At 29.6% G+C, this 19523-nt stretch overlaps 9 protein-coding genes across 9 annotated transcripts; 4 read left to right on the top strand and 5 right to left on the bottom strand.

The window, feature by feature from the left end:
- Positions 1-1903: 1903 nt before the first annotated feature.
- On the top strand, positions 1904-2597 carry BX663DRAFT_529581 (uncharacterized protein; the record flags this gene model as incomplete). The annotated part of the gene is made up of 2 exons (XM_051530256.1): positions 1904-2147; positions 2236-2597. 2 exons carry the CDS (start codon positions 1904-1906, stop codon positions 2595-2597), a joined length of 606 nt encoding a protein of 201 aa, XP_051386173.1.
- A 28-nt stretch (positions 2598-2625) lies between these two features.
- Positions 2626-5374, bottom strand: BX663DRAFT_499164 (kinase-like domain-containing protein). The gene is made up of 7 exons (XM_051526142.1): positions 5310-5374; positions 4771-5114; positions 4541-4696; positions 3549-4367; positions 3347-3491; positions 2819-3283; positions 2626-2755 (listed from the first exon to the last, which is right to left on the bottom strand). Exons 1-7 carry the CDS (start codon positions 5332-5334, stop codon positions 2658-2660), a joined length of 2052 nt encoding a protein of 683 aa, XP_051386172.1. The 5' UTR covers positions 5335-5374; the 3' UTR covers positions 2626-2657.
- Positions 5375-6914: 1540 nt separating this feature from the next.
- BX663DRAFT_499158 (Mss4-like protein) lies at positions 6915-7675 on the bottom strand. Its single transcript, XM_051526141.1, has one exon. The coding sequence runs from the start codon at positions 7582-7584 to the stop codon at positions 7219-7221; it is 366 nt and encodes a 121-aa protein (XP_051386171.1). The 5' UTR covers positions 7585-7675; the 3' UTR covers positions 6915-7218.
- A 2113-nt stretch (positions 7676-9788) lies between these two features.
- Positions 9789-11863, bottom strand: BX663DRAFT_499152 (cation efflux family-domain-containing protein). The gene is made up of 8 exons (XM_051526140.1): positions 11555-11863; positions 11414-11492; positions 11293-11342; positions 11151-11231; positions 10811-11074; positions 10702-10753; positions 10388-10610; positions 9789-10324 (listed from the first exon to the last, which is right to left on the bottom strand). The coding sequence occupies exons 1-8, from the start codon at positions 11808-11810 to the stop codon at positions 10061-10063; spliced, it is 1269 nt and encodes a 422-aa protein (XP_051386170.1). The 5' UTR covers positions 11811-11863; the 3' UTR covers positions 9789-10060.
- Positions 11864-12783: 920 nt separating this feature from the next.
- Positions 12784-13654, top strand: BX663DRAFT_499150 (uncharacterized protein). Its single transcript, XM_051526139.1, has one exon. It carries the CDS (start codon positions 12827-12829, stop codon positions 13571-13573), a length of 747 nt encoding a protein of 248 aa, XP_051386169.1. The 5' UTR covers positions 12784-12826; the 3' UTR covers positions 13574-13654.
- Positions 13655-13807: 153 nt separating this feature from the next.
- Positions 13808-16281, top strand: BX663DRAFT_499147 (uncharacterized protein). Its single transcript, XM_051526138.1, has 5 exons — positions 13808-15324; positions 15413-15632; positions 15707-15879; positions 15937-16055; positions 16128-16281. The coding sequence occupies exons 1-5, from the start codon at positions 14204-14206 to the stop codon at positions 16253-16255; spliced, it is 1761 nt and encodes a 586-aa protein (XP_051386168.1). The 5' UTR covers positions 13808-14203; the 3' UTR covers positions 16256-16281.
- Positions 16282-16570: 289 nt separating this feature from the next.
- Positions 16571-17296, top strand: BX663DRAFT_411021 (uncharacterized protein; the record flags this gene model as incomplete). The annotated part of the gene is made up of 1 exon (XM_051522289.1): positions 16571-17296. A coding segment is annotated over one exon (726 nt), but the record flags the coding sequence as incomplete, so codon positions are not given.
- Positions 17297-17507: 211 nt separating this feature from the next.
- Positions 17508-18381, bottom strand: BX663DRAFT_529577 (3-oxo-5-alpha-steroid 4-dehydrogenase-domain-containing protein; the record flags this gene model as incomplete). Its single annotated transcript, XM_051530255.1, has 2 exons — positions 17508-18190; positions 18261-18381. The coding sequence occupies 2 exons, from the start codon at positions 18379-18381 to the stop codon at positions 17508-17510; spliced, it is 804 nt and encodes a 267-aa protein (XP_051386166.1).
- Positions 18382-18524: 143 nt separating this feature from the next.
- BX663DRAFT_499139 (uncharacterized protein) lies at positions 18525-19490 on the bottom strand. Its single transcript, XM_051526137.1, has 3 exons — positions 19188-19490; positions 18985-19056; positions 18525-18933 (listed from the first exon to the last, which is right to left on the bottom strand). Exons 1-3 carry the CDS (start codon positions 19228-19230, stop codon positions 18806-18808), a joined length of 243 nt encoding a protein of 80 aa, XP_051386165.1. The 5' UTR covers positions 19231-19490; the 3' UTR covers positions 18525-18805.
- Between the last annotated feature and the right edge of the window lie 33 nt (positions 19491-19523).

Below are 19523 nucleotides of genomic sequence, written 5' to 3'. Positions count from 1 at the left end.
ACAAAAAAGTAAGAAATCATATGAATTCTATGTGTATTTCACATAAAATGGCATTATATATCGTAATCCTATTTCATTTGGATTATATTTCCAAGTAGAGACATAAGACTATAAACGTAATTTTACATCTGGAAAAGCCTAAATTAGCCATATCTTTAAATTCTATTTATTCTTTTTTCCTTTTTATTTGTACATTAAAATGTCAAGTCCAAATAGTGTACAAAACTTAGTCCCTAATAGTGACGAGCATATTTTATATTTACTGAATATGCATGGTCTTCTCATTATAAAAGTAGTATTAGAAGGACTGTTTAAACGAATGCTATCTATTTGACGTATACATTGAATAAAGGACAATAAATGATCAAAAAATATATACAGGGATATAAACTGAAATAGTTTGGGGGCTTTTTTTTTTCTTATGTCTATTATCTAGCTTTTAAATACGTATATTATTACAGCTTGAATCCCATGCCTTAAATAGCTTCACATAGCATAATCTTACTTTTTGAGCAAGACACTAATTCTTTTTTTTTTCAAGCTCTTTTATCATGGCAGACAGTAAAACAGATAAATATTGTCTACATGAAGGCCACTTTGCTTGATTATTTTGTTTCTAATGTTGGTTGAAAATGAATTATCTTCAACAAATTACAAACAAAATAAAAAGCATAAAATTATATTATTTACAAATAGCAAATTATTTTGTACTATAAAATGTGGATTCTTCATTAGCCAACAGTAAAAGTATTACTACTGCCACTTAAAGTTGGTTGCATGGAGATTAGCGTTTTTCCCCCACTTTCTTCTTTTTTTAATAGGATGTCTTTCTTATCTATATTAGTTTTGGGAAAAGACGCTATTTTTATCGCTCTTTCGTCTATAGTTATCAAAACTCCAACGCTACATAGAACAACTACCATAGACTATTTTGCATACAAAAGAGTGATGGTAGTAATATCCATAAAAATATAAGCATTCACGCACTATTATAGTAAAAGAGAATATAAAAGAGTAATATGATAAATAGATAACATATAAGGGAACAAACAAACAAACAAACCAAAAACAAGCTTCTATAAAATTCAATAGTATTTGCTTGATATACTTACCTTCAAGTAATACTAATAAAAGAAAAAGAAAAAGAAAAAGAAGTAAATTTGGTTATTTTTTTTTTTTTTTATTTTATAATCTAAAATTAAGGAGCTTGTTGTTTCATCAAAATACAGTCACAATCACATGAAATTTCCCCCACATTCAATATTTAAAATTAAAAAGTTACAAGACAAGCTGTTTACTTCAGGGTAGACAATAAGATAATATACGACATCATACTTGACCAAAACGGATGATTTATAAGAGTATAAAGCGCCATAAATATAAAGAACGAAATATTTATCATGAGAAATACATGACAAGCGTATTTTATATCTTCATCTTTTTGATAATCTTTATGATGGCTTAAGCTTAATGTATATGGACTATCAAATAAAAATAAATAAAGGAAGCTTGATGGAATGACTTGAATACAAATTAGCGATCCATGGATATGTTTTTAAAAAAAAACTATCATTCACGCTTTTTTAATTATTTATCTTTATATATGCTATTTCTTTTTCAAGTATTGAGGTGGAGCATCTTACAGTTGACAATATCAAATCAAATCATAAAATATATATACTATTCAGCTGTGATATGATATTATAGCCTATTCTTATAGAGTTAATCTAATGGAAGATATTAAATACAAGATATCGTCCTCTTTTTTATTACGTAAAAAATTCTAACCAACAGCTACATAAAAGCAGTCCTTTGGCAGCTTTTGTCTGAATTCCAAAAAAAAAAAAAATACCCCTTCCCCTCTTTCAAAAAATACGACATCATATTTCTTACAACTATCATAATGCTAAGAATCTCGAATCAAGTTGCAATAAAAAGAACGTTAACTAAAACAAACTTTTTATACTTTAAAAGATACTCTTCAACACAACCAGTAACAATCTATACCGGTCCCCTGGCTAATGTTGCAAAAAAACTTAAATTGTTCTCTATTACTTCACTTGGCTTAGGTGCTGGCATTTCTCCATTTGTGTTTGCAATTGATGTGCCTGTACCTTTTATAGCCAAAGCTATGTTAGTTGGAGCAGGTAAAAGAAAAATAATAGAAGGAGGGGGGGAGGATGAGTTGCAGAACTTATTCTATATTTGTATATATACTAATCTATTTATTTTTAGCTGTTGTAACAAGTGCTGCTTCTACAGGCCTCATTCAATGGGTCATGTCACCCTATGTCACTAAAATCACAATACCAAAACAAGTCAACGATAATGACGAATTACCTAAAGAGCTAAATATTCATACACTTTCTTTTACAGCCAAAGATTATGTTACTACAGTTCCTTTAGATGCTATTGGACCCGCAAGTCGTATTTTTACCAGCTGGATGATTACGGATCCTCAGACTGCAACAGGACAAATTGGAAAAAAGGTAATAAAGCCCAAAACATTATTGTATATACATCCTGAATTATGTCAAGATGAGACAAACATAATGAAGAAAATTGTTGATAAAACTGGCATCGGAAAAGGATTTTAATTGTAAATAGATTTATTAGAAAGAAAAATAAATGAGTATACATATATAAATATATAAAGTCTATGTAGAATTTAACCATGGATGTGCCAGCACTTGTTGTATATCAATTCTTTTATCTACATCACGTTCTAACATTTTACGAATAAGATCCACTAAGCCTATATATATATATATATATATTAAAGTAATGTATGCGTGACAATAGCTTATTTTGTATATACCTTCTGTTAACACAAATGGTAATCTTAATTCCTTTTCCATAATTTGTTCTGTATTATAAAATGGAGTTTCTCGATGTACAAGTGTAAATAATAAAATGCCCAAGGCCCAAATATCCTGAGGCTTTCCTGAATATGAATGTCCTTGTAAAACCTCTGGTGCTGCATACTCAAGTGTACCTACAAATGTCTCAAACTTCTTGTGAGGTCTAATATAAGCAGCACTTCCAAAATCTATAAGTTGTACATGTCCTTGACTTATGATTATATTTTCGTCTTTAATATCTCGATGAACGATTTGATTGTTGTGAAGATGTTGGACCCCTAAAACCGTTTGTTTAAATATATAACGAATATCTTCTTCTGGTATAGAATCATGCAATTCAATATAATCAAATAAGTCCATACTACTATCACCATATAAACTCATGACTATATAATAATTATCTGCATCTTCGAAATAATCCACTATGTAAAAGGGAAATGATAAGTTATATATATATATATACATGTATTACTTGTTCATCTTACACATATTGCATAAATTCTCATGTGGTGAATTTCTTAGCGTATTTAAAATATGAATTTCTCCCGGTACAGTCCCGAGTTTCCGGTCTCTTGCCCAACAATCTACTAAAATACGTGATTTGATAACATATTTGATCACGACTTTTGTCTATAATAAGATGAGGTTCAATAAAGTGAAGATATAGATAGATTTGAGTCAATATACCTGAGTGAGATCATCTTTCCTAATGGCTGATTTAACTACACCATATGCACCTTCTCCTAAATGATCCAAAATTACATAATCATCAATAGAGGAAGTGACTCTAACCTTATCAGCTGATGTCTGAATGACCTTTGACGATCTTCTTTTAGATGGTATGATGACTGGATAATTATACCCATTTTTTGATAATAAATTATTTTCTGACTCGAGTCTCTCATTAAATCTTTTAAACCCCAATCCTCTATCAAAAGAAATCCAAACGGCATATTTGTCTTTATCTTCAACTACCATAAGTTCAGCTTGAACCTCAAATCTCGTTCTATCTCGATGAATAATCCAAAAGAAATTAAATGATTGACTATTCACTATTAATTGTTGGTGTTGATCCATTTCTTTGAATGGATCCATTCTTAGTAGCTTCTGACAGACACTACTGTGAATTCTTATCATATTCGTTTGTTTAAAGAGTTTAGTAGAATCAAGTAAAAATTCAGAAATAGGCCTATTACAAATTTCTTGTTGGGAAAAACCAAACAAAGATTTCACAAATGTATCGTTCCCATCTTTTATAATACCATTTCTGTCTAGTATCATAAGACCCGCGATAATAGGCATCGAAATAATGGTGGTCGTGTCGCCCTTTTTGACCATAACAGGGAACGTTGCTCCTAATTTGGTTTGACTACCAAAATAGAAACGATAATGGTCCCAAGAAGGAATCAAGAACGTAATTGAATATCCAACAATATCTGCTATGTTATTGAGATCATATAGTTCTTGAATGGTATTTTCGTCACATTCAGCAGATTGGATTATATTCTATAATGAAATAAAGATGAGTAAATATATAAATATATATATGTATATACATAATTTGTATGAAGTCAACAGAGTATGTATGTATGTATGTATGTATGTATCTATATACATATCTATATCTATATACATATACATATCTATATCTATATACATATACATATATTTGTGTTTACATCTGAATTGACTGATAAAGAAATTATATTTTTTTGATAATATTGTTGTTCTTCAAATATCCAAATAAAAATAGAAGGCTGCCCTGACTCGTCTTTTTTCTCCTTCAGCCAAAGTAAAGCCGAGGATCTTGTGCCATCTAACTTAATTATAGGTACCTATCAAAAAAAAAATAATGATGATGTATATTTTACCAAAATAGCTTCCTTCTAGTAGTATTATTATTATTTACCATATTACCACTCAATATAATTAGATCGTCTCTTTTATTAATATTATATAATTTATTTCTTCGTTCTATAATCATAGTTTTTAATCTTTCTTGAAAATTAGGCTCAATTATATCCATGACTGATCTTCCAACCTCAGTTAATTCTTCTTGAGCTATCGAATTAGTAAGAACAATTCGCCAATCATCACAAGTAGTTAAGATAGCTTGTTCTGTTATTGTATTTGTTGATAGGTTACTCTCTGTTGATATTACAGATAGCTTGTCACTACTATAATCTTCATCATAATTGGATCTCGTTAACCATGTATTCGATTCTTTTTTATGATCAAGTTCATCATAATTGCCTAATATCAATAAGTTATCAGCTTCTTTGTCGCTATTAAAATAAAATAATTTTATGAAAATTATTGTAATACTAAGATTTATATCTATAACGAGGAAAATATACCTTGTCGTAGTATAAGTATTTATTATAGTATCAACTAAATAGTCTTTTTTTTTTTGGTCTATGTATTATACATGTAAAATATTGTTTATACCTCGCTTATAAGTAGTGAATTCCATTTATACGTTTGTTTGTTTTTTTTTTAAAAAAAAAGAAAAGAAAAAATAAATAAAAGAAAAGGAAAGAAAAGACGACATGTAAAATACTCACTAATAAATTAAATGTGTGATTCTAGATAAAATAAAGTCTCTTTATCTTTACTCCTCGATTTTCCTTTTTGTATTGATTTGCATTTAATGCGCTTGTCTTTTTTTTTTTTTTTTTTTTATTGTTGTGTTAGATATTGCATATATACAACAAAGTCATTTTATGACCTAATTTTATAGTATATGTATGTGGGCTTTCTTTTAAGTATTTTATTGCATAATAAAACAAGTCGGAGATATATAAAAGACATAAATCGAATACGTATAACACATAGTATTTAAATATTTTTATTGCGCATAAATACAAATAATAAAGCATAGTGTCGATACATTGTGATACAAGTTGCAATATATTTTATTTACAGTAGAAAAAAAAAAAAAAAAAAAAGGCTGGAACTCAGAAACTAACTAGAAACAGAAATAAGCATATTTTTATTAAATAAAAGTTCGAGTACTGATTTCTTTTCTTTTTTTTTCCCACTCATAAAGCTTTACATTAGTTAACTCTTGATGTGGTACGTGTCTTCTTTTTTATCTAAAATTGTATATGATTTTAATGCTATTTTATAAAGTTATAGTTTTGTCTCATTGAACTTTTCTTGATTCATTCCTGAAAGGTTTAAAAGAGTACAGATAATCAAGTAGTAAGTTATACATAATCTTATTTAATAATATTTATGGAGACGTTTGTATTCGTTTATTTAGAGCATTTGAAAAAAAATAAAAAATAAAAAATATCGACTTTTTAAAGATTTCGTGGGACGTTTGTCGAAACTAGTTTACATACCACTTAGAGGAGGAGACTTAAAAGCTAACCTTTAACATACATTGAAGAATACAAAGCAAAATATATTCATGATAACAAGTACATTATGACGTTAAACTGAAAGCTGAATATTACTTTTCTTTTCTAGAAAGTTAAATTATATTTATTATATAAAGATAAGGGTTTATTTATCATTTCTTATTAAAGATTTTAATATATGGTGGGTGGGGAGTAGGAAGGATAAATATATATATATATTCATATACATATATATAAACAATAAAGTCACCATGTTCCCCATCTATTTGTATCTGTATAATATCAATATTAACTGCTTATGTTGTCGTCCTAATCCTCTTATTGCGATACTATTATCAGTTGCTCGTAGATAGAAGATCGTGTTGTTTGTATTCAACAAGTTTTTATTTGATATTTATAAGGTGGTTTGATTGAATATAAATTCTTAACATGTTGATGACAATAACATGGCCCTTTTAAAGATAGACATATATATCATACATAAGGGGGATTATATAATACCTGATACTAGTTAATCTTTATGTTGTATACATATATCTATGAGCTACAATAACAAATATAAAGTGCTTAGACAATGTAAATAATGCTTAATATTGTACATATCATATCCAGATTGTGTATAATGTATTGTATTTGAACTAGTGTATATTATCCTAGTTTCTATTATACTACTTTGGACTTAAAACACTCATTTAATAGCATCTTTATTTGTTTAATTAATGTATGTCTTTTTTGCTATTCTCTTATTGAATTCGTTTTTTTTTCCTTTTTTCTGATAATATTCATTTTTTTTAGAAGCCTTCTTCGTACTGGTGAGCACCTTCAACTGGAGTAACATAGCCTACTCGATCTTTAATGAAAAGTTCATTTTGAGGTCTAAACACATCCAATCTGTAAAATTATCAATTATTAGGCTATATCATTATATCAAAATTCATTTTCTCCTCCTCCTCCTCCTCCCCATTCATTCTCTTTTTTTTTCCCCCATCTTCTTACCCTGGTTCTTTATCAATTCGGTCCAAAAACCCAGTCTTGATTACTGTCTTTTCACCCTCATGACTCATAGGTCGATTGAATAAGGGGGTACCACAGACACCACAAAAGAATATATATTTTTCACTTCCACTACTTACTTTTTCTTTAGGAGTGATATAATATTTTAAACTCTGATCTGGATCAATCACTTGAACTCTTGATGTAGGATAGATGGCACAGGATTGGTAGGGAGCACCTGCTGATTTTTGACAGTCTAAACAATGGCATAGTAGAGTTTTGACGGGTGGGCCATCCAAGAGGACTTTAATCGATTTACAAAGGCATGTCCCCTGATAAGCTTTCCCAAAAGAAGTTGAAGACATGATTGAATGAATTTAATATAAATAAATAAATAAATAAAAGCTTTACTAAACAAAGGTATAATAAATATGGAAATTACTTGATATGTTGCATATTTATTTTACGTCATTAAAAAAAAAAAAAAAAAAAAAAAAAATTCCACCAAGAGAATTTTAATATTCAGTTTTCTTAAATTAAACTATAACCATATCTTGCATCATAGCATTTGCTGCTACTTTTTTAGTCTTGTCCATTATTGATCATTCTATTAAAATTATAGAGCCTTCAGTATTTGGAATACTCGACATGTCAACGAATTTACTTGTCAAGAATTATATGATTACCAATCTATATATATAAATATTATTGTTATTATTATTTCAACAGGTAGTTGAATAGACATGTTTGTTCAATTCTGCTAGGTACTATTTAAGACTGTGCTCATATATCTGCTGCAAAGTTTAGATTAAGGAAAAGAAAAATATTCCCCTTTCTTTTTTTTTTTTTTTTGAAGCAGGATATTAAAAAAAAGTGTACAAATGTATTGATAACAAAGAAATAGTTTATAACAACTATTTATGCTATGTAGAGACAGATAATGTACTAAGGAAGATGACATATCATGTATATTTGTTCGTTACAACGAGTTTAAAATCATTTAAACTGAAGCCACAGTGAATACACCTCTAGAAAACAGAAGCTAAAGTAATAATGGGAGATAATCTGTCTGATTTATTGAGTTATTACCAACTATTATCCTCTCTTAGTCTTGATAAGGCCCTTACTATTAAGAAGCTTACTTTAAACTATAAACCTTATAGTAAGATTAAGCATGTAGAAGGAAAGGAAGAAAGCCAGAAGGAAAAGGATATTATAATGTATATGAATGATCTATCTTTTTTTTTTTTATGGTTGCTGGATGTAATTGTGCATTTACTTCCTATCCTTATTAGACGGACACATTTGCTTACTGACTAATTTAATATATATGCATATATATATTTATTTATATATCCCAAACACTAAAATTGCTTTTATACGACTTTGCCTCACTCTTGATAATGTTTTCAGTAAAATCTATAATAAATTTAGACTTATTGATTCTATCATTATGCCTTGCAAGTTCATAACGTATCAGGAACTCTTGTATGTACAAGTGAGTCAATTAAATTGTAGATGGAAAATGAACCTTTAAAATACGAGAGGCTAGCAGGTACACAACAAGATAAATAAAAAAAAATGCGGGGAGGGATCTTTAATGATGGCTGCATTTACTGCTAGACGTCATATTCACTTGAGAAATCTCCGAAATCTAGGACCAGATTTAACAGTGGAAAAAAAAAATGTATGCCTTGGAAAATATTCTTTTTAGAAACTGTTCTCATTCCTAAAATGAGTTTTATTAATTTTTTTTTTTCGGAGCGAAAAGACATTTAAAAGTTTATATATTAACTAAAGATCAGTTACATGTATAGAATACTGAACTATGAATAATATATATATATATATATACAAACTTATTACTATAAAAATACATTCGGTATACATATTGTTTGCTCTTCTTTAAAAGCTAAAGATAATTGAAGGAAAATTGCGTATCTCTTTTTTTTTTTTTTTTTTTTTCCTTATCTATTTAAAGGACTCAACAAAAATCTAAAACAAGACCATCTTCCACAATAATAGCTTATTAACTTAGGACAGATTAATGAATGCAGCAGAAATTGATATCAAGTTATATATATATCATTTAATTCGAACAATATCTAGTAAAAAGGTATTTAAAGCAATAAAACATGCGCAAATTAGAGCTTAGGCTTAAAGAATAAAATGAAATTTATGATTATATACCTTAATTTACAATAATACGCATCTATAAAGCCTTTTTTTTTTCACTCTACTACTAACAAGCATATACTATCTCTGAAAAATTAAAGACACGATAGCTAATACGTTAGTTGATGAGTCTGTGACAAAAAAAAAATGTGGCACATATCTGTCCTTTATGGTTGGATTTTCTCAACTATAGATTATAATTTGTTGTATTCTTAACTTGACATAAATTTAGCTACTTTAATATAAATTACATATGCTCAAAAAGACTAAATAAAAGCGTAGCAAAGAATTACATGTGCCCTGTTTCAGGCTTATCAACTCATGTATTATATTAATAATGCCGGGTAAAAGAATCTAATCTTATATTCCATTCTATTTATAAACAAAATAGAGATTGTTATAAAATAACATGTATTCATTTTATTGCTATAGCTAGTAAATTATGTAACAAATAGAAAACCGTCTTCTTCTTCTTTTCTTTTTTTTTTTAATTAACAATAATGCAAGAGAGTATATATAAGGGAAGGGAGGAGGTGTCAAATACAATAAACTAAAAAATAATATACAAATATTTAAGAGGAGGAGGGAGTAATGATAGAAAACCTAATATAAGATAATTTCATACTATTTTTTTTTTGTTGGTAATAAAGTCTAATATGAAAATTTCTAATGCTTGTGTTCTTCATGAATGTTGTGTTCACCATGATTGTGTTGCTCTTCTTTCACGAAAGAAGGATCTTGGACATGAATACTAATATCTTGGATGTTTTCACATTCATGTTTTATTGTAGATCGTACATGTTCTTCAATTTTATATGCTTCTTTAACTGATATATTTGGATTTAACTGTAAAACTAAATCGATATGATTAAAACGTCCAAGTTTACGACCACGAACAGAATGAAAACTTAATAGATTTATTTCCTCTTTCTAACAGTATATAATATTTAATATTGTAGATTATAAACATATATGTATATATATTAAGCTTACTTTCACTTTAGCTATCGCTGTCTCTATAGATAGTAACTGCTCAGCCGTAATACCTTTATCCATTAATTCTTTTACTGAAGATCCAAGTAAACTGACACTACTCTTGATAAGCATACCAGAAACTACAATACCTCCTAGTGGATCTAATACTGGTAAACCTGCATAACTGCCTACAATAGCAACGAGAGCTACTGCACTTGAATATGCATCTGATCGATGATGCCTATATAATAATAGATAGCCAACCAATTAGTCACTTTTATATAATATGGTCATCCCCTCTTTTTTTTTTTTTTTGAAAAAAAAAAATATACCATGCATTTGCCATTAATACGTCACTGTGTTCTGCTATTCCGACCTTAATAGCTATGAAAAATGAATAAATAAATATAGTCATATATCTTGTATGTCAATTTTACTTACTTGCTCTATAAAGCCATTCTTTAATAATAACGCTTGCCAATGCAAACCAGGCAGCATTGGGATCCAATACGCCCCCACCATGGTGGTGGTGGTGGTGGTGTACATGACTGGCTGCTTCATTTGCAACTGTAGTTACTGTAGCTGCTGTATCTGAGATAAAAGGGAGTGTTGCCAATAATAAATCAAATGAATGCCAACCAATACCAATAGCACCTGCTAATAATAACGAAGACACAGTGACTGATCCAACTGTTTCAAATTTACCTATACACGCAAAAAAAAAAAAGAAAAAAAGAAAAAAATTAGTTGAGTTTATTACTAAGACAAAAAAAAATCGTACCATATCCATATGGGTAAATACTATCAGCTGGCTTTCTAGACATTTTAAATGTGTATAATGTCACAAAATCACTTAATAAGTCTAAATAATAAAAAAAAAAGGTAAGTCTAGTTATAAACATTAAAATCCTTTGTTTACTTACCACTAAAAGAATGAAAAGCTTCTGCAAGTAAAGAAGCTGAATTCATTACCCTTTTTTTTTTTTTTTTCAAAATAAATAAATGATTATTAATCAAAGAAAAATTGCTTCTCTTTATTCTTACCATCCTGCTATCCCCTTTGTCACAGTCAAGCCAACGTTAGAGGCTAATCCAATAACCGTAATCCTTGTGCCTCGTTTACCTAACAAACAAATTGGCTTTTTTAAGAAAAAATAAAGTATATATACATGTAGTTTGCATTACTTGAAGTTTTTAGTGAGGTCATGAGGTCTGCATCATGATGATGGTGATGACTTCCATGATATCTCACACTACCCAATAACGCCATGCGATTCATCAATGGGGGTCTTTGGCGTACATAAAAAAATGTTGATTTCTGTGTAAGCATCCGTTTTGTCATTGAGTTTAATAATATAGTCTTCTTTGGTAGTCCATGTCCTTTAAAGAATAAATGTGTACAACCAAGTAGTTGCTTACTTGGTAGAGTGGTTTTAATCATTGTATAAAAGGAACTGTTTATTAAACAAAAAATAAAATAAAAAATAATAAAATAAATAAACAAATAAAACAGTGTTCAAATACATGAGTGTTATTGCTGCAATTTAAAAGACTGCTTTTTTTTTCTTTCTTTTTTTTTTTGCTATAATTAACCGAAATTAAAACATAAGCGTACCTGGCCAGTGTTTTTAGCTGCTATTTGCCACAGTTTGCGTAATTCTTAAAGAAAGAAAGAAAAAAAAAAGGCGAAATAATATGGTTAATAGTCCTGGCATAGTCAAGTCATATCTAGCTAAAATATATGAATTCTATCTCTTATCTGATATTCATACTTTTTTAAATAACAACTCTTTCTACAATTATTCTAGTTAAACTAGGTACTTTTCATGCTTCAAAGTATGATATAAAAAAACTAAGAATTTACAAGCTAATAATTTCTTTGAATTGCTAATTAAATGCTACAAAGAGAATTTATTTATATATAAATAAACAAGCTGCTCTGATAATCTAATGAAAGGATTAAGGGCATTATTGAATTGTATTTAATAGAGTCCATTGTAGTTTTAGAGTTAAATAATTTCTATTCACTTATTTGTTAGATTCAAGTATCAAAGACATTTAAAGATCCTTTTCGGTCCTACCTTTAAATATGCTACCTCGGATACAAATCTTGATTTATTATCTTTTATCTTATTCTTGTTATAAAAAGAAAAAAAAACAGCTATTAAATCTTCAGACAAATTCCTTAATTGACCTTCCCTTCTGCCTATCCACTCTTTTACGAATAATATAATCCACATATCTGTATCTATATTTACCCCTGATCTCAAAGGAAGTATGGAACTTCCTATTCTGTCCCAGGCAATTTTGATGTGTTTAACATTTTGCGCCCAATAAGATTTTAAAATTAAAATGCTATTTATTGAGCCAAATCCAGAATTTTTTTTTCTTTTTAATTCTATTTTATTACTTTAAAAAAAAATAAAAAAAAAATAAAATAAAATAAAAATAAATAAAATGGCTGAAGAAAAAAAGACAGAAACAAGGCCTATTGAAAAAGAAGAGATAGCCTCAATAAAAGTATCAAAGGTTAATGAAGAAGAAATAAAGGCTAACGAAGAGGAAATAAAGACAAATAAAGAAATAAAAACGAATAAAGACGAAGAAGAACAAGAAGAAAAAAAGACAGATTCAAATGAAGAACAAACAACAAATAGTTCTTCATGGACACCAGTTTGGGATGATAATGCACAAGCCTATTACTGGTGGAATACTGAAACAAACGAAACAACTTGGGTTAATCCAACAGAATCTAACAACCCTTTAGATTTTTTATTAGATAGAATTGATAACGTTGTTAAAAAGAAATTAGATGGTCAAGAAACAACAGACGAAGATCCGTATGCAGCATCACAATACTACAACAGTCAATATTCAACAGCTTATAATTCTTCTTATTATCCAAATGAACAAAACGATAATCGTTATACTGCTCATGCTCATTTTAATGCTAGAACAGGACGATTTACAACAGATGCTGAAGTGAATCGATTGAATCCTGAAATGTTAACTATAGAATCACGTGCAACTAGACAAATGCAAAATTACTTTGATGTGGATAGCTATACAGAGCAACGTAATGCTCAAATAGCAAGTGGTAGAGTGAACAAGAAGAAACCTCTAACACGTAAAGAAGTAGAATATTTTAAAAAAATGAAAAAAGAAAAGAAATCAAAAAGAGCAAGAGAATGGTTATTGCAATAATAGATTTAACTTTATTACATTTACACACATGATTAGTAGAATGTTATATTTCTTAGTCAAATATATACTAGTTTTTTTTTTCTTTTTTTTTTCTGCTTTTTTTTTTTTTTTTTTTTTTTTTTTTGTAATAAAAAAAAAGTGACTTTTTACAAAATTTCGTCTTTCACACATTATAAACATTTTTTTTTTATTATTATTATCATTTATATTATAATAAGTATTTAGCGCGTACTATTTTTTTTTTTTTTTTATACATATACACATTGAATATTTTTTTGCTTCTAAATTATAAGAAATGAGGTAAATTCATTGTTTCTTTTCTTTTTTTTTCCCCTTTTATCTCCTTTTATTTTTTTATTTTTTGACTAAGCCATTATTTCTAATCCATGTTCTTTTAGTAAAAAATCAAGATCTAAGAAGGGTGACGGTAATGTTCCAAACTTTGTTTTCAAATTAGGTGGTAGTGACACACCAGGTACACCAACTTTTAGTTTCAGTGGAAGCGCACCTGCAAGTCCTGCTTCTTCTGTTGGTTTTGGATTTTCAAATAGTAATCCTTCTAGTCCTGCCTCTACAAGCTTTAATTTTGGGTCTACTACTACTACCCAATTTGGTGACCAAAAGTCAACAATGGTGCAAAGAGGTCAATCTGAACTTAATCTTAATTCTACTGATCATTCTTCTCTCAGAAGAGCAACATCTGATATAACTTTTGGCTCTAATCAGCCTAACACGACTGCACCTGCATTTAATTTTACTGCCCCCAATACTAGTTCTACTACAAGTAATGAACCTACAAAATCATTTACATTTGGTTCATCTACTACACCATTAAATCCACAAGCTTCGTTTAATTCAGTTACTAGTACAGGTAGCCAATCTTCTTTTAGTGCTCCTGCTGCATCATCAACTGCAAATACGCCTTCCTCTTCTTTTGCTTTTACTGCACCAACAACTTCTACAACTACACCTTCTGCTACCAAGCCTTTTACATTTGGTAATACAACAGCTACGCCAACCCATAGTAGTACTACCACAAGTACCAATACTACTCCAACGTTTTCATTTGGTGCTAAATCTACAACTACTACTGATAAGCCAGCAACTCCATCTTCTTCTATTGGATTTACATTTGGTTCAGCATCAACAACTGCTACAACAACAGCCGCTGCTACTACTGCTACTGCTGCTACCACAAGTACTTCTACTACTAACAATAGTGCATTTTCATTTGGTAAATCAACTGAAACACCTAAACCAACTACCACAACAACACCATCACCTTTTAATTTTGGTACAACTACCAAGTCAGAAGAGAACAAATCAGGTTCTGCACCCAGTACACCAAATGCAGTATCTAGTTTTTCATTTGGTACAAGCAAGCCCACCAGCACCCCAGCATCTTCTACAACAACAACAACAACAGCAACAACAACACCTACTTTTAATTTTGGTAGTTCCACTACAAGCACTACAAATAGCACAACATCAACAGTACCTAAATTTACATTTGGTGATAAATCCAAAGAAACGCCAACTACATCTACTGCCACTACCACAGTGACCAGTAGTCCATTTACATTTGGTAGCAACACAACTACCCCAGCTACTACTACTACTACTATTGTAAATCAAGAAAAACCCAATCCATTTTCATTTACAAAGTTATTAGAAGATTTAGCCAAAAATGCTGCACAACCTGCCAATCAAATGTATGCCACATTAGTTACACCTGCATTATCTGGACTACAGTAAGTTGGATATTTTCATTATGTTTTGATAAATTAAACAATATTCAAATCCTCTTTCTTTTCTCTTTCTCTGTTTTCTTTCATTTAGACAAAATCAAGTTGTTCATCATACAAATTTTAGAATTGATAACATTATGCCAACCACTCGTTATACAGAGCTTCCTGACCAAGCCCAAAAGGAACTGGATGAACTAGAAAAATATATTAGAGCAGAAGGGCAACGTAATGAATATATTAGTAGCCATAAAATGCCACGTCATATTGATGCGATAGATAATGTTAAGAAGAATACAGAGTTTTTATTACAAGTAATGTATATGCACGCATACTAAACAACACATATAATTACTTACCAGTATTGTCTTTTTTTTTTTTTCACTAGCAACTTGATGCATTCTCAAGTACACTTAAAGGACAAATGGAATCCGTTGAATCATTCTATGATACAGTGAAAGGACAATTAAGATATGCTAATGATGGAGCTGCCGTATTGGAAGCATGTAAACATCCAGGAAATAATGCAAGATGGTTATTTGGCTATTCAGAGGATGATGAGTAAGAAAGAGAGAGAGGGAATACGATTTGATGTATAAACTAAATTCTGTTTAATAGTTATTTCTCACAACTTACAAAGCAATTAAATGGAAGATTAGAAGAATACAAGAAATGTATTTGGGAAATTGAAAGAACTGCTGAATCATGGGCACAAAACAAAGTACAATCACCTCAAGGTAAAGTTATATACACTAAAAAAAGCTAGTTTTTTTTTTTTATTTATTTATTTATTGACTTTATTTTTTTAGATATTGCTGATATTATGCGTGCACAAAATCAAGCATTCTTGGCTCTGTCAAACAAGGTTGCTTCTTTACATGAAAGTGTTAATATGGAAAAGAATTATTATAACCAATATTTAAAAATTTATTCTTAAAAGAAAAGAAAAGAAAAAAAAAAAAAAAAAAAAAAAAAAAAAAAAAAAAAAAAAAAGGAATCAGATACAAATTTACACCCCCAGACCTTATTACTATTATTATTATTATTTTTTTTTATCATATCATTTTCCTTTTTTTTTAACCTTTTGTCTTTAATAAAAAAAAAAATGTTGACGCTATTTCGCCAAATAATTAAAAAAAGAGAAATAGAACAATTAACCAGACAACTATCCATTCTAAAAATAAGTTCAAAACATGATGAATTGTACTCTGAGGAAGATGACAAAGACAAATTACTTCCTATTGAACGACTACGTATGAACGCGCTCAGGATTGAACAGTCTGAAAACCTTCGACCCCGTTGTCGATGGTCAAAGGATGAAGACAGTAAACTTTTAAGTCTAGTCTCTGAACTAGGGAAACGATGGACAACGATCTCTAAAGAATTTGTGGATCGTTCGCCAAGCAATGTAGCCAATCGCTATTTTTTATTGACGAAATGCGAAGAGCGAGGACCATGGTCAAGCGAAGAGATTGAACGATTACGAGAGTTGGGAAGGGGGAGAACGTATGAGGAGATTGACGATTGGGATGAGATTTGTAAAAAGCTTCTAAGGCCACGTCCATATTCATTGGTCAAGATGACATACAAGCATTCGTTAGACCCTCGTATTAAGCATGGACGATGGACAGAGGAGGAATCGGATCGATTGGAGAGGTTAGTGATGAGGTATGGTGAAGATCAGATGAAGTTGGTGGCGCAATTGATGGGCACACGTACAAAGCGTCAATGTCTAGAACGATGGCGATGGCAGATGGTGAATATCAAAAAGGGTCATTTCTCAGAGCAGGAAGATAAACTGATCTTGAATGCTGTTAAACGTTATGGTGAAAACTTTGCTGTCATCTGTAAGGTCACCGGTATTCAACGAACACCACGTCATGTGAGTCAACACTATCAAAACTTTCTCGCTCCTGGTCTGGATCGTTCACCTTGGACTCCAGAAGAAGAAGAATTAGTCCACAAGGTCTGTACTGAAAATGGTCGAGATATGAAAAAAACAAAGGAAGTGTTAAAATCCAACAGATCTATAAGAGATATGTGGAATCATTTTACAAGTTGTGAAAAAAGACTTAAAAAAAAAGCCATTATTGCAAATGATGATAATAATCATAATTAAAAAGAAAAAGGAAAAAAAAAAAAAAAAAAAAAAAAAAAAAAAAAAAAAAAAAAAAGAGAAAGGGCATTTATTAGAATAAAAAAGGAATAATAGCTTTTCTGGATGAGGGATAAGTCTGTTTAAATTCTTTTCTGTACCAAGCATGAGTACGCCATGCTCTGGGAAATAAATTAGCTGCTGTACCAATAGCAAAAACAATGGCTGGTAAACTACTATGACTAGCTATAGCATAACCTATCCATTCTATCGTTTCACTAAAGTAATTAGGACAACTAATATATTCAAATAATCCTCCATAAGGAATAAAGTAGCGTTGTCTTTCATGTTCTTGTTCTTCCTTTTCCTTTTTCTTTAAACGTAATTTAAATAGAATAGTATCATGGTATATATTCGATATGCATCCTAGGGCCCATAAAACCATACCTGTCCAAAATTGAAGGTCGTTGATACCACGACTATGTCTAGCAATCCACATACCATTTGTGTATCCATTCATCAAATTAAAGACGATCGAACTTAAAAAGGTGAGGATATGAATAGGTGCCATTGAAGGCGCTCTGAATGGATAGATAATACTACGATTTAAATAATGTAATATCCATGCAGATATCATGATGATCTGAAAGTGAGTTCCAGTAGGTCTTGTTAATACAACTGAAACAATAAATGTAATAGGAGATATTAATTCCATTACACACCAACTCCATTTCCCGGATAAACTCCAATCAATACCCAATTTTCCTGCAAATTTTCCTAAATAATATCAATGTATAAAAAAAAACGCGTATCTTTTTTAAAAAAAGAAAAAAAAGATATTATTTACCATAAGGCGCATTTACAAAGAATAAAGCAGGAACTATAATAAAAGGTAGACTTGCATAAACAGTTAATACTGTATTATATGTTGATGGCTTTAGCCAATATTTGATAATAGTATCATCCATTGGATATATTTCAAAGAAAAAAGAAAAAATGGCGAAATATGTCTTTGGTCCTTTTTCTTTTTTTTTAAAGGGAAAAAAAAAAAAAAGCGGAAATCAAAAAAAAAAAAACATAATAATACTTTGATATATCTTTGTTGATTAATAAAGACGTTTATGATGTATGAAGAGTAGAAGGATGCCTCTGATAATAATGATAGCTTTGTATAATATGATTCAATAACTTTATTATATAGAATTCAATATATAGTAAATACTCGCTATCAATAATACAGCATATATTATGTTTTCTATTATTGTTGTAAGTATGTTATGTCATCAAATATATCAAAAGTATCGTTGATTAAACTTTCTCTATAGTCAATTTTATGATGTATTTTATGCTATACAAATAGATATATACATACACATAAATGTATATTCTTTATTATTGTGCGAAAGGATTTTCAATTTCTTCCATTCCATCAAAAGGTGAAATTAAAATGACAGCAGTTCCACGAAGTACAGACAAACCTAATGATCTTGACTTTTCTGTAAGATAACCAGTTTCTAAATCTATACATTTGTGAGTTGATCATCTCGGTTCATTCATTCAAATAAATTTACCCTTCAAATATTCAATTGTATTATCTAGAACCAAATTTAATAAAGGATCATAACCCATTAAAGTACCAACAACTGCACAATATATATAAAATGACATGTTATGAATTAGAAAGTAAAAAAAAAAAAAAAAAAATATATGTTTATATAAATATACATGTATACATATACTACACTACAAATTGCTTTTCTTTTTTTTTATTTACCTTCTCTTCCACCATTAAATCGTACACGAATCTTTTTTTCCATGTATTTACTCAAGTCCAAGATGGATTCTTTCTTTGGTTTTTCTTGTTGATTCGTGTTATGATAACCTCCACGACCTCCTCTTGCTCCACCACGTCCTCCACGTCTATCATTTCCTCTGTTATTATAATATCCACGTCCACCCTATAATAAGAATGTTAGTTAGAATTCATTGCAGCTAGTTAGTTAGTTTTTTTTTTTTTTAATTTTATTTTTACTCGGTCAGACATGTTAATCTGTATAGTTAAAGTAAGAACAGTTATAATAAACACACAAAAAAAAAAACTGTTTTATTT

This window comes from Cokeromyces recurvatus (genome assembly GCF_025118155.1).
Source record: "Cokeromyces recurvatus strain NRRL 2243 chromosome Unknown BX663scaffold_4, whole genome shotgun sequence".
In the NCBI taxonomy this organism is placed as follows: domain Eukaryota; kingdom Fungi; phylum Mucoromycota; class Mucoromycetes; order Mucorales; family Mucoraceae; genus Cokeromyces; species Cokeromyces recurvatus.
The sequence above is the reverse complement of the archived record's forward strand: the minus strand, read 5'-3'. Positions and strand labels throughout refer to the sequence as shown.